General features: G+C 39.0%; 1 protein-coding gene across 5 annotated transcripts in view; it reads right to left on the minus strand.

Moving 5' to 3' along the window:
- The window catches only part of SPIN1 (spindlin 1), an 83,010-nt gene that overhangs the window by 5,223 nt on the left and 63,801 nt on the right, over nt 1-13,986 (minus strand). For all 5 annotated transcript variants that reach the window (XM_062208602.1, XM_062208605.1, XM_062208603.1 and 2 more), the window contains one exon: nt 2,624-2,857. In XM_062208602.1, the coding sequence (XP_062064586.1) occupies nt 2,624-2,857 (234 nt within the window). The remainder of the gene's footprint in view (nt 1-2,623; nt 2,858-13,986) is intronic.

The following is a 13,986-nucleotide window of genomic DNA, read 5'->3' on the forward strand; positions in this document are numbered from 1 at the left end:
CAAAGATCTCACTGCATGGAAAAACAGCCTAGGCTCGGGGACCAGTGCTGTAACAACCCATATGGGTGCCACTTCGTGTCCTGGCTGCTACTATTTTGACCCAGCTCTCTACTATGGTCTGGGAAAGTAGTGAAAGATGGCCCAAGTGCTTGGGACCCTGTCACCAACATGGGAGACCCAGAAGAAGCTCCTGGCTCTGGACAGGCCCAGGTCCAACTGTGACGGCTATTTGGGGAGTGAACCAGTAGACAGAAGACTTTCTCTGTTTCTCCCTCTCTCTATAATTCTGCCTCTCAAATAAAGAAATAAATCATTAAAAAAAAAAAAAAAAAAGGATGGTATTTCTTTTCAAACTTATCTGCAGATTCAGCATTAAACCCCCTATCCAGAATCTCAGGAGATTTCTTTGTAGAAATTAGTAAATTAATTCTAACATTCATAGACAATTGCAAGGGACCCAAGAAAACAAAAAATAATTCTGAAAATGAACTCATACTCCCCAACTTCAAAACATACCACAAAGAAATGTAGTCAATGCAGTGTGGCCCCGGTATAATAGACATGCAGACAAATCAAATAGCACTCATATAAAAAATACACTTGTACATGCACAGTCAACTGATTTTCTACAGGAATGTCAAAGACATTCAATGAGGAAAGAGTAGTCTTTTCAAAAATGGTGGGCAACTGAATATACACACACAAAAAAAGAATGAAGCTGGACACTGACTTCCCAGTATAAGCAAAAAATAACTCAAAACCTATCGAGTTAATGAAACTATAAAACTCTTCAAAGAAAAAATTAAATAAACTGGACTTCAAAATTATAAACATTTATGCCTCAAAGAACACCATAAAGAAAGTGAAGACAATCAACAGATAAAATATTTTCAAAGCATAAATGTAACAAAGGCTTAAATATGATTTTCATGACTCAATAAAGTCAAATAATTCAATCAAAAATGAATCTGAAGATATTTCACCAAAGGAGATGTGCAAATGCCAACAAGCATATGACAAGATGCTTGACAGGAACACACACACAAAAATGTACAAGACACTACTTCACACCTATTAGAAAGGCTAGAAGCAAAAATTCAGGTAACAGCTAGTGATGATGAGTACAGGAGAAATCAGAATTCCCACACGCTGCTGGTTGGAATGTAAAATAGTATGGCCATTTTGAACATCAGTCTGGCAGTTCCCCTTAACAAATAACACTGGAATACCATCATGATTCCAAGCAACTGCTTTCAAGGTAGGCACCCAAAAGAAATGGAAACAAATGTCTACACAGAAGTTTATACACAAATTCTACTGCAGCATTATTCATAATAGCCAAAAGGTGAAAACAATCCAAAAGCCTATCAATGGATGAGTGAATTAACAAAATGTGTTACATACAACAGAATGGTATTTGGCCATTAAACAGAATGAAGTGATGCTACAACATGGAAGGACCTTGAAAACATGCTAAGTGACAGAAACTAGCACAAAGAACTCCACATTATACAATCCACTCATATGAAATCCCATAACAGGGAACTCTACATAGATTAAGTAACTTCGTAAGTCAACTACTTAAATTACTTAATTTACTTAACTACTTAAGTTACTTCCATGCCGGTGCTGTGGCATGGAGGGTAAAGTTGCCATCTGCAGTGCTGGCATCCGATATGGGCGCCAGTTTGAGTCCCAGCTGCTCTACTTCCAATCCAGCTCTCTGCTATGGGCTAAGAAAGCAGCAGAAGATGGCCCAAGTCTTGGGCCCCTGCATCTGTGTGGGAGACCTAGAGGAAACTCCTGGTTGCTGGCTTCAAATAGGCCCACCTCTGGCCATCGCAGCCATTTGAGCAGTGAATCAGCAGATGGAAGACACCCCCCTACACTCCCCTTTGCTCGCTGTAAGTCTACCTTTCAAATAAATAAATAAATCTTTGGGGGAAAAGAAGTACCGAAATTACCACACAGAACAGCTTTTTAATAAAAAAAAAAAAAAAAAAAAAAAAACCTGGCAGGGTCGATGAGGTTAGCCTAGGAAACAAACTTGTCCATATGCATCTAAATTATCTAAGATAATTACTTGTAGAAATAACTAAATAGTCTGTATAAATATTGACCTTATAGTCTAGTTTCCACTTAAAGGTTCCCCAACCAATGTTTTCTGAAATCAATATTCTTTAAAGTTCAAATATTTACAGATAAAATAATCCAATTCTAGGATTCATTTCAAAATAATTCACTGGGGAAAGAGTAGATAAACAAGATGGGCAATAAGGTAGTAGCTATTAAAGTAGAGCAGAAAACACACAGAATTATAATACTGATTCTCACACCTTCAAGTATTTTGCTAAAATACTTGCTTAAATAATAAAAATAAGTAATATACAGTACTGATAATTTTTAAGCAGCCTTTATTTTATTATAGGTGTTGAGCAGAACCATCTAACATTTTCTTACCTAAAATTCATGACAAGTGGGTGAAAACTTTCACAATCCACATGGTATGACTAAAGTATCATATATTAATTTTAAAATGTACCTAGCAAAATAATCAAATTATCTTGTTGTGAAATCCAAATTCCTTTGTAATCAAAAATAAATGTTACTAATATATACTTACTAGAATCAGGCATGATGCGAAGGTCGCCTTCTTTGTAATCATCTAGGAGCTGGTACATGTACAGGACAGGGTCTTTCTCATAGGTGATGTAAAACCATGTGTTCATGACAGGCGCCCGTGCTAAGACCATCCCCCTCCACTCATCTTTAGAGCCGTCCTCGGTCTCAAACATATGCTCCACTGCTTTGCCAATCATTGTGTCTGCTAAGTGTGCATCGCTGATTCGAGATGTTGCTGGGAATAAAAACAAGGCGCGAAGGTTGACAGTATTTCACTGAATATTTACTACAAAGACTGAACTTATTAAAGGAAATGACATGAACTTCTGTCCATGCCATATATCAATGAGCAAAAGAAACACCAGCAGGGCTTTAGGGATAAACACCATACAGAAATTGCTGGACTCCAGCCCAGAGCTGGGCTCCAAGGAAAGAATTTTTGTCTCAAGTCAACTCAAAGAACCTAGTTTTTCCTTTTTATTTTTCTGTATCATGCACTCTTGGTACTATACCTAAATCAAGAACTTTTAACTGTTCATTCAAGGCATAAAATGGTCTACCACTATTTAAGTTATTTTAAAGTTGACACAAACTCAAACTTCCAGAAGAGTTGCCAGAACCGTTTCAGTTTGCTTTCCTTTACATTAACAAATCACATAACCAAAGAACATTGATTAAAACTAAGAAATTTACCCCATTTAAGGCATAGGTTTTGTTGTTGTTTCAAAGAAACGTGTTCATTTTCCATCAACCAAATTTTCTTTTCTGCTAAAGCACTGGTTTCTACTCTTGACCCTAAAACTGTTCTCCACAAAGAGTGATCACTGTGGCTCACTTAGAATGTTTCAGTGCCTTCTTTTCAAATGCAGTCCTACACCAGCCTGTGTCCTATGTTCTCAGTTAACTATCCTCTTCATCTCTGATTACTCTCACTCCACTCCTCTGCTACCCATAGCTGCTGCTTCCCATGGCAGCAAACACTCCTGCCTCGAACCTCCTCCGCACTGCTCCAGGGGCCTGGTTCCAACTAGAGATCAATCCCCCTAAGGAACCACACAGGCTGGAAGAAGCCTGACCCATGCTAGTCATGGTACTCCATTTTATTTCTTAGTGCAAGTCACCATTGTCTATCTTGGGCTTTATTTATTTGTTAACCGTTTACTGCCCGAACACCCCATGAAATCAGAGGCTTCCCTCTCTCAGATCACAGTACAACACCTGCTGTATGACTTAACCAAATGACCCATGTTGAGAGCTCTGGCCTCCCTGATCATAACCCCAGCCCTATTCTACAATTTTTTTAAAAAGGAGATTTTTACGGATTGGCGCTGTGGCACAGTGCCAGCATCCCAGCTACTTCACTTCCATTTCAACTTCCTGCTAATGTGCCTGGGAAAGCAGAAGATGGCCCAAGTTCCTGGGCCCCCGCCACCCAGGTGGGAAACCTGGATTGAAGCCCCAGGCTCCTGCCTTAAGCATGGCCCAGCCCTGGCTGTTGCGACCATTTCAGGAGTGAACCAGGGGATGGAAAATCTCTCTCTGCCTCTCCCTCTGTCTCGGGTAATTCTTCCAAATAACTAAATCTCTTCTAAAGTAGATTTTAAATTATCGGCCTCTTTGTTTTTAAAACCGGGAAATTACAGAGGATTCTACTGATTTGAAGGTTTCTCCAGTCCTCAACTTTTAGACAACTACCCTTAAAAAATAATAAATAAATTAGGGGTGGGCATTGTGGTATAGCAGGTAAAGCCACTGCACCAGCATCCCATATGGGCACATGATTTAATTCAGAGCTATTCCACACTTCTGACCTAGCTCCCTGATAAGGCCTGGGGAAAGCAGTGAAAGATAGCCCGAGTGCTTGGGTGCTTGCCACCCAGATGGGAGACCTAGATAAAGGTTCTGGCTTTGGCCTGGCTCAGTCCTGGCTGTTGCATCCACTTGGGGAGTGAACCAGTGGATGGAAGATCTCTCTCTGTAACTCTTTCAAATAAACAAATAATCTTAAAAAACAAACAAAACAAAAAACCACTACTATTTAACTCATTAATAAGGCTCCTTTACTGTTAATTAAAATTTAAAAAACCAAAAGTTAATTTCCAAGATAAATGTATTGTTATTCAATTTTATCATAAGGGTATCCCACTGAAGTACACAATGAAAGTAAGAAAATGACCCAGGGGCCCTATGTTGTGGCACAGTGGGTTAAGCCACTGCTTGCAAAGCCAGTGTCCCATGTTAGAGTGCTGGTTCAAGTCCCGGCCCAGCTGCTTCACACTTCTGATCAAGCTTCCTACTAAGGCTCCGGAAAAGGCACCTGGAAGATGGCTCAAGTACCTAGAGACCCTGCCACCCATGTGAGAGAACAGGAGTTCCTGGGGGACCAGCACTGTGGCACAGTGGGTAAAACCCCAGCCTGCAGTGCCAGCACCCCATACAGGCAGGGGTTCAAGTCCCAGCTGCTCCACTTCCCATCCAGCACCCTACTAATGCCCCCTGGGAAAGCAGGAGAGGATGGCCTAAACCCTTGGGCCCACGTGGGAGACCCAGAAAAAACTCTGAGCTCCTGGCTTTGCATAGGCTTTAGCTCTGGCCATTGCAGCCATCTGGGGAGTGAACGAGCAGATGGAAGACCTCTGTCTCTACCTCTCTCTCTATAGAGCTTTCAAATAAATAAAAAATAGATTTTTTTTTAAGAAAATGGAGTTCCTGCCTGGACCACTGTGGCCATTTGGGAAGTAAACTAGCAGATATAGGATTGGTCTCTCTCTTTGCCTTCCAACCTCCTCTTCTCTGCATGACACTACAGAAAATCCTACTAGTTTCTTCAAGGCAACAGATACAGGATACTAGATCTCAGAACCCTTTCTCAGAAAAATTTTCTAGAGGACTTGCATTTCTATATTTTTTCAAATCTCTTAATGTCTAGATTGAAAAAACAGCTAGATTTTCTCATCTGTTTCAGCAATTTATAATGATCTGTTCTTCTGATTGATATATAAAATCCAGCCTTATAAAGACATGCAGTTGATAAAGAAGAGTATTCTAGTTGTCTTGCAGAAAACTGTTGATACTCTTCTATAAAACTGTATCAAAATTCAACAAGGTTAGTTGCAATACAGAATCTGAAATCATTTCAATAAAATTGTCATAATGAAATCATTTCTCACCAGAAAAAAGAGCTCCTAAATTCAACAACCAAATGGCTCCATCAAAAAAACTATCAAAGAACCCAGAATAGGGAGAGCGGCAAGATGGCGGAATAGGAAGGGAGCACACTGATATTTTTCGGCAAGACACAGGTTAATAAAAGTGGAGATACTGCAGGGTCAAGGAGGAGTAGGGGAAGAAACAGCAGAGGAAACTCTTCCGGAACTAGTGATTCACAGTGGACCTGCATGGAGAGCGTGGGAGCCCAAGTTCGGGACACCTGTGGCAGACTCAACCCACCAGCGCTGGAACGCGAGGTGAGCCAAACCTCAATAGCCCGAGACACCAGTGGGCAAGCGGAAAGAGGAGACTAGAGGGAACGAGGCTTGAAACTCCGTGGGGAAAAGTTCACCAGGCTAACTAGAAGAGAGAGAGAGAAAAAAAAAAAGTGACCGATACGGACACGAGTTTCTCTCTCCGCTCACCCCTCAAAGGCGAGCAAGACAAAGAGCAGGCACCATTTTGGACATACGTCATAAGCAGGGCGACCTCAGGTCTGCACCAGCCCTGAGCCTAGCAGAAACACCTGACTCTGGGGGGAGGGGTGAAATAACAGGAGATTAGGATCTAACTTGGCAACCCAGTGGGAGGCTGCAGGAGAATTGGAGCCCACATTGAGGGCAGCAGAGATTCCCTGTGTGGTCCTTGGGAAAGAGCTTCCGATCTCTGGCTCCTGTGGGTATATCATTCGCCTGCTAACTACCTCCAATTACATTCAGCTGTGCGGAATTACTTCCCTTTTGAATCAAAAGGGAAAAAAAAAAAAAAAAAAAGAATGAAAGAAAGAGAGATTTACCACGCCTAACCTGGGAGTGTCATCTTTGACACACCCTCAACCCTGAGGAACCAAACACAGCTCTCAGTCCACACTCATCTCAAGCCTCTAAGGCTCCACCGAAAGCAGACAGTCCACTTAATATAGAGCCATAGTATAACAAGAAAAAACACCACAGTGAAGAAACCAAATATCTCCAACATGCCATACAACAAACGCAAAAACTGAGGTAACAAGAACAAGGAGGACACTATGACACCCCCAAATGAAAAAGACACCCCAATTCAAGATTATGAAGATGATGAGATCGAAGAAATGCAAGAAGCGGATCTCAAAAAATTGATAAGAACATTAAGAAGTTCTCAAAAACAAATTCTTGAACTACAGAAATCCTTAACGGACAAGATAGAAAATCTCTCTCGTGAAAATGAAATATTAAGGAGGAATCAAAATGAAATGAAACAACTAGTAGAACATGAAACTATGATAGTGACAAAAAACCACAATGAAATGAAGAACTCAATAGATCAAATGACAAACACATTAGAGAGCCTTAAAAACAGAATGGGCGAAGCAGAAGAGAGAATATCAGACTTAGAAGACATAGAACAGGAAAGGAAACAGGCAAACCAAAGAAAAGAAGAAGAAATTAGAAATCTAAAAAATATTGTCGGGAATCTACAGGATACTATTAAAAAAAACCTAACATTCAGGTTCTAGGAGTTCCTGAAGGCATGGAGAGGGAGAAAGGATTAGAAGGCATTTTCAGTGACATACTAGCAGAAAATTTCCCAGGTTTGGAGAAGGACAGAGGCATCTTAGTACAGGAAGCTTATAGAACCCCTAATAAACATGACCAAAAGAGATCCTCACCACGACACGTTGTAATCAAACTCACCACAGTGAAACATAAAGAAAAGATTCTAAAAGGTGCAAGAGAGAAACGTCAGATTACTCTTAGGGGATCTCCAATTAGACTCACAGCAGACTTCTCATCAGAAACCCTACAAGCTAGAAGGGAATGGCGAGATATAGCCCAGGTACTAAGAGAGAAAAACTGCCAGCCCAGAATACTATATCCTGCAAAGCTCTCATTTGTGAATGAAGGTGAAATTAAGACTTTTCATAGCAAACAGAAACTGAAAGAATTTGTTGCCACTCATCCTGCCCTGCAAAAGATGCTTAAAGATGTGTTACACACAGAAACACAGAAACATGGTCACCAATATGATAGAAGGTAAAGGAAGGAAACCTCACAGCAAAAGATCACAGGAAGCTCAATTTCTCTTTGACATAGAATTAAACTCTGATGCTCTGTTAAAGCAATGTGTTAAAGTAATCTATTATGTTCTCTTGATGTCTATTAAATTCTAATTGTTCAAAAACAGCTGAACTTTTATTAAGAGCTATGGGTCATTTAAATATGTGCTTATTTTCAAAGATTTGAATAATCACCTTGTAACAATGATCAAATTTGGTCTATGTTATGTCATGATTTTAAGAAATCTTATTTCAACCAGGTATTTTGGATTTTGAGCCTTCTTGGCATTCTTGACAGGCATTCAAAAAATCAAAGTTTCAAACAATCTGGACTCTAAAATTTCCAGTAAATCCTGGACTTTGGTTTTTCCAGTTTGGGCCCAACTGAAAAAAAATCGAAGGACTTATGTTTCTCATCTTATAGAGACACCAACTAATCAGGCTGTTTGGATTATATTAGAAGTACTGTCAAGATGTGATGTGGTACCAAACTTTAAGTTTCTATAATGGAAAATGCTATTAATACAAATGTTTGAGAATTAAAAAGTCTAATGATTTTGTGTTACTAGACATGATAGTTATCTTAATGAGAAAGCCCCAGAGGCCTAAAGGGTTAAATACTTGTAAAATCCTACAGGTGCTTTCAAAAATACTGTGAAGTAAGCAAGTGCCTCTTGTTGGTTGATGAGTTTATAATTTTAAACATGGCGACTTAAAGTCTTTTGTCATCCATAGTTATATATGATGTGCTGCTCATAAAACTAAAGTGTTGTTGGTTCTGTGTTTAGTTGTCCTCCTATAGGTTCCTATGGACTTTTTCCAGCCACTTCTACTGTATTCAGTACTTTGGGATGGCTCTGTAAACAGATGAAGCCAATAATGTATTAACAGTACCAACTGAGAGAAAGTATGGTTAACTGAGGTTACTAAAAACAAAAAGCAATTCAAATCAATTGGCAATCGACAAAAAGAGTTAAAGATTTTAAAAGCTATTATTAAAATTGCTATATTGGTCTATTATGTTATATGTGTGTACATATTGTATGTCCACATGGGGAAATTTTATTAAGAGTTTTATTTTAAATGGCTTATAGTTAAGATTGTCCATAAATTTAAGCTGCTAAAATCAATCAAAGATACATTTTAATTTGTGTGACCTGAATCTGTGTATCATATGTTTTAAACTTGTTGGTAGAAAGAAACTAAAAACATTTTATATGGTTGTGCTTAAGTTTACTGGTTAAACTACACCATGTTAGATATTTAAGAGGTGTTTCCAAATACATGATTCTTAAAATTTATAGAAGGCATTGGACCTTCTGGTAAATGTTTTCTTAAGTTGTTATCTAACGGTTGAAACGGTTTGCTAAGTATTCATGTAATATTGCTAATGTCAGCAAGCGATCTAGGACTTGCTCCCTCATTTCTCTATTCTAAGCCCAACTCATTTCTCTATTCTCTTCAAGGTAGGAAACTAATTCTATTATGAAGGAATCTGTAGGATGCACAATTTAATCTTTAGACCTTATAAAAGAGATGGCTAACATTTTTCTGTAATAGCATAGCCAAAATAAGAACTTAAATAATAATCTCATAACTAAATTCACTTTGCCATCAGCGAAGTATACAGTAAGTAGAAAAAACCTCCCTTTCCGACCAAAGGGAAAGAAAGTTTTTAAGTGAGAATATAATTTTCCTCATGGGCATTGTCTACCTTAGAAAAACTACTACAGAACATGCCTGTGAATATAGACTTGTAGTTCAGGCCACCGAAGATTAGAGATGGGACACGGGCACTCCCTTGACTTGCATCCTCTGGTCTGCTTTAACACAAACCAGGAGGAAAAGAAAGCTCGGCATCAGAAGCAATGGGTGGCAGGCCTATTAATGGCTGATCTGTACAGTGATCTGCCCTCAAGGAGACCCAACAGGCCAGTCCACTGCAGTGGCTTTCAATGTGGTAAGCCTGGGCTTCAGCAGAAGTCAGCTTGTGAAGAGCCCTGGCAGCTCTGCCAAGAGTTGGATCACTGGAAATGGACCTGCCCTGGAGTTGAAGGATGCCCAGGTCAGAGCCACAGATCTTATTGGCTCTAAGCTGAAAAGCCCTTCACTCAGCCCAACTTCCAAAGTGACCACTGCAGCTGAGGGGATGGTCAAGTAGGGTCAGCAACATTGCAGGCAGAACTGTCAATTTCTTGTTAGAGATGCCACCTGCCTTTACCTGGCCAGCTCTCCTCCCAGGCCAGCCAAGTAATGAAAGTCAACAGAGTGCCTTCCCCTAGGAGGTTCACACCTCCCTTAGGATATTCCCCCATGTGAAGAGATAGATAGGTCTGGGCCTCTGAACTTACAAGGCCTAAATAAAGCCCACCAGATTATTATCAAGCCCATTCTGTCAGGTTCTATTTGCCTCTCAATCAGAAAACTTAATTGTAGCTTAGACAGCACCTTTCTTAGCTCCTCTAATAATGACTCTGTCCTTTGTTCTAGACCCTGTCTAGCGCACTTGGGCCTCATTCCTTTGTAATCATAACCTCTACTCTACCACCAATGGCTCTACTTCCAACCTGTGTGTACTGATGGTCCTCTTCCCCACTTAATGCTGTATAATTGTTCAAACCTGGTAAATGCCACTCTTAGGATCATTGGTTACTATCCTTACCCTGTCTTTTATGACCTTGTCTAAATATGAGCAGAGTTAGCAAACTTGGAAGGCTTCCATAGCCTTGGCAACTCATGACGAGAGCCTAGGGTGGTTACTAGCGCCATAAACTAGAGTGTCAATTTGTTGGGTCAACAACAGAAGCCACTGTGCACTTGCTCCTCATGTGGGATCTCTGTCCTTAATGTACTGTACATTTTGATTTAATGCTATAACTAGTACTCAAACAGTATATTTCACTTTGTGTTTCTATGTGGGTGCAAACTGTTGAAATCTTTATACTAAATTGATCTTCTGTATATAAAGAGAATTGAAAATGAATCTTGATGCAAATGGAAGGGGAGAGGGAGCGGGAGAGGGGAAGGTTGCGGGTGGGAGGGAATTTATGGGAGGGGGAAGCCATTGTAATCCATAAGCTGTACACTGGAAATTTATATTCATTAAATAAAAGTTAAAAAAAAAAAGTAAAAAAAAAAAAAAAGAACCCAGAATAGACATTTTTTCCAAAGATGATGCACAAATGGCCATTAAGCACAAGAAAAGATGCTCAGTATCAGTAATCTGAGAAATGCCAATCAAAACCACAATGGACCATCTTGCATTAATTAGGATAGCTACTACCAAAAAAATAATAATACAAATACAGGTAAGCAGATGCAGAATTAGAACTCTTGGTGCACTATTTCTGGGGCTGCAAAATGGTGCAACTGCCCAGGAAAACACTACAGCAGTCTGTTTAGAAAACAGAATTGAAAGTTACTATGCATTATACACACACACACACACACAATGGAATATTATTTTTCATCCTTAAAAGGATAGAGAATTCTGAACAAGCCAGTCACAAAAAGAAAAATACAAATAAGTGATTATAATTATCAAATCCCTGGAGTAGTGAAACTCAGAGACAAAAATAAGTAGTTGCCAGCAGGTCGAGAGAGGGAAGAAGTGTTGCTTAATGAACACAGAATTTCAGATTTACAAGATGGGAAGTTCTAGAGATTTGCTTCACAACAACATCAACGTATGCAGGTACTTTCAAAAGTTCATGGAAAATGGAATTAAAAGATTATTTTGAAGAAAAACCTTTGAGATTCATTCAGTTTTTCATAAAACACATTTCCCTGAAATGTTTGAAGTATAACATTATTGTATATGTATAACATTATACATATACAATATGTATAATGTATAACATTATTGTAACTGTACTTAAAACATTAAAAATAATAAATTGTTTTACCATAAGTTTTAAAAAATGGTCAACTTCATATCTTAAATGGATCTTATCCCAATGTATGATTCACTAACATCACACACTGCTCACACAGAAATCATGGTGTTTGCTTAGTTAAAAACATCTTTCAAACAGTGGAAATTCCACTGTGCAACTCTGAAATAATCAAGAGGAAAGCAGATAAAATTGCATCTGATATGATGTAGCATGAGTGCATTTTGCTTGCAAACTTCCTGAATGGGCTTCAGGGAATCCGAGGGGTCCCAAGATCTTGCTTTGGAAACCACTGCTCCTTGACACCACACATGCTTTGGCTGGCTCACTTAACTTGTTCTGTAACTTTAGCTTAAGAAAAACCATTGTAACGGTCTAATACACTACCTGAAAACAAGACAGGGAAGACTGTTTTCTTAACTGATTCAGGCACACAGTAAGGACTCAATTTGCAGATGCTTTTGGATTTCTTTTTAAAGACTGGCTTACTGTCTACAGAAGCAATTCATATCTACCACTAGAAACTTGGACAACCCAAAACTACAAAGCACATTATGGAACCACTGATCCTATCATTAGAGATTCTGATATACTTCTTTAGCCTGTGAAGACAAAAGGACTGACCAGCACAGGTCACATGGCAACATGCATGAAGGTTCAAGTGAGCTAGGAGGGGTGTAAACTAAAATTCTGTGTCAGAAAAAGGAATGTCAACTATTTAGCAAAAGTGATAAAGTCTTTGGATACTATTTGTTTTTAAAGATTTTATTTATTTATTTGAAAGGCAGAGCTACAAAGAGAGAAGCTGAGAGAGATCTTCCGTTTGTTCACTGCCCAAATGGCTGGGGCTGGGTCAGGCTGAAGCCAGGAGCCAGTAGATTCTTCTGGGTCTCCAATGTGGGTAACAGGGGCCCAAGTGCTTGGGCCATCCTCCTCTGTTTTCCCAGGTCATTAGCAAGGAGCTGGATTAAAAGTAGAGCAGCCAGGATTTGAACAGGCACTCATATGGGATACTGGCATGTGCGCAGCAGCTTAGCCCAATGCATCACAGCACCAGCCCCTGAATAACATTTCTTAAACTAAACCCGGCAAGAGTCTTAGTATGCTAAAATTTCTGATGTGAGAAATGGGTTGCTATCAAGACCAAGAGACCAGGACGTACCAAGAGAAAGACAGGGATACAAGCACACTTGAGAACAGAGAAAAATGTGAAAGATGTCAAACCCACAAAGATTTCTGTGAAAATTGAACAATGTTTATAAAGAATGATCAATGATTTAGCACTTGACAAAGAAAGAAAAGATTAATTAAACAACTTGCTGCTAAGCAGAGTTAAGTTGTTGAGGAAATGCTTAAGTCCCAAAAATTCAATGGTCATGTCTAACGAAAAAGAAGGGAAGGGGCTGCATTAGTTTCTGACCTTCACAATTTGATCCCCACATCCCCACCCTCCATCTCCATCTGATGAAATTTTGTTTTAATGGCATACACTTTTAAAGACAATTTCAAAAAGCATGTATCAATACTTTAAGCAATAGCAGCAACATAATAAAAAACACTTCAAATAAGCACTCTGAAGTAAAATTAACTTAGGTGTATCCCATTGTGTTAAAAATAAAATCAACAGTTATTAAACATGGACCTCATATAAGAATATTTTAAGATAAAACTGGCACCGTATGACATAAAAAAGACATTGATTTCCACAAACATTGTTGAAACAAACCCTAATAAATTAAAGACAAACACTAAAGTTCCCATGTTTTGGTTGCTTAAATTTTGGCCCAAAGCAAACAATGATCATTTATGTAATACACAATGAAAGACATATACTTCACATAAAGATCCTAAAGTGTTTAATCAGATTTCTCTTAAGAATTCAACACATAGGATATGAGATAATAAGTCATCCTACCCATCACTGTCCAGGTAACAGTGAGTAAAAACACTACAAATTAAATTGTAAACTTCTTGGGGGGGGGGGGGAGGGCATGGGATATGGGATATATCTTTATATCCATCAGAGTTCCTGCAGCTGTTGTTTCAGAATATCTGCTTTGTACCAACGTTAGTGGTTTTAGGTGAATGACTTAAATGTTCATCAAGAGTGCTTGTATTCCAGTAAAAAAAAAAAAAAAAAACCAATAATGTTGAAGGAGTAATCAAAACATATCCACTTCAATATCACTTTTAAAGCATATAATCCACAAGTAGTAAAAAGAACTT

The sequence above is a fragment of the Lepus europaeus genome, chromosome 12 (genome assembly GCF_033115175.1).
Source record: "Lepus europaeus isolate LE1 chromosome 12, mLepTim1.pri, whole genome shotgun sequence".
NCBI lineage: Eukaryota > Metazoa > Chordata > Mammalia > Lagomorpha > Leporidae > Lepus > Lepus europaeus.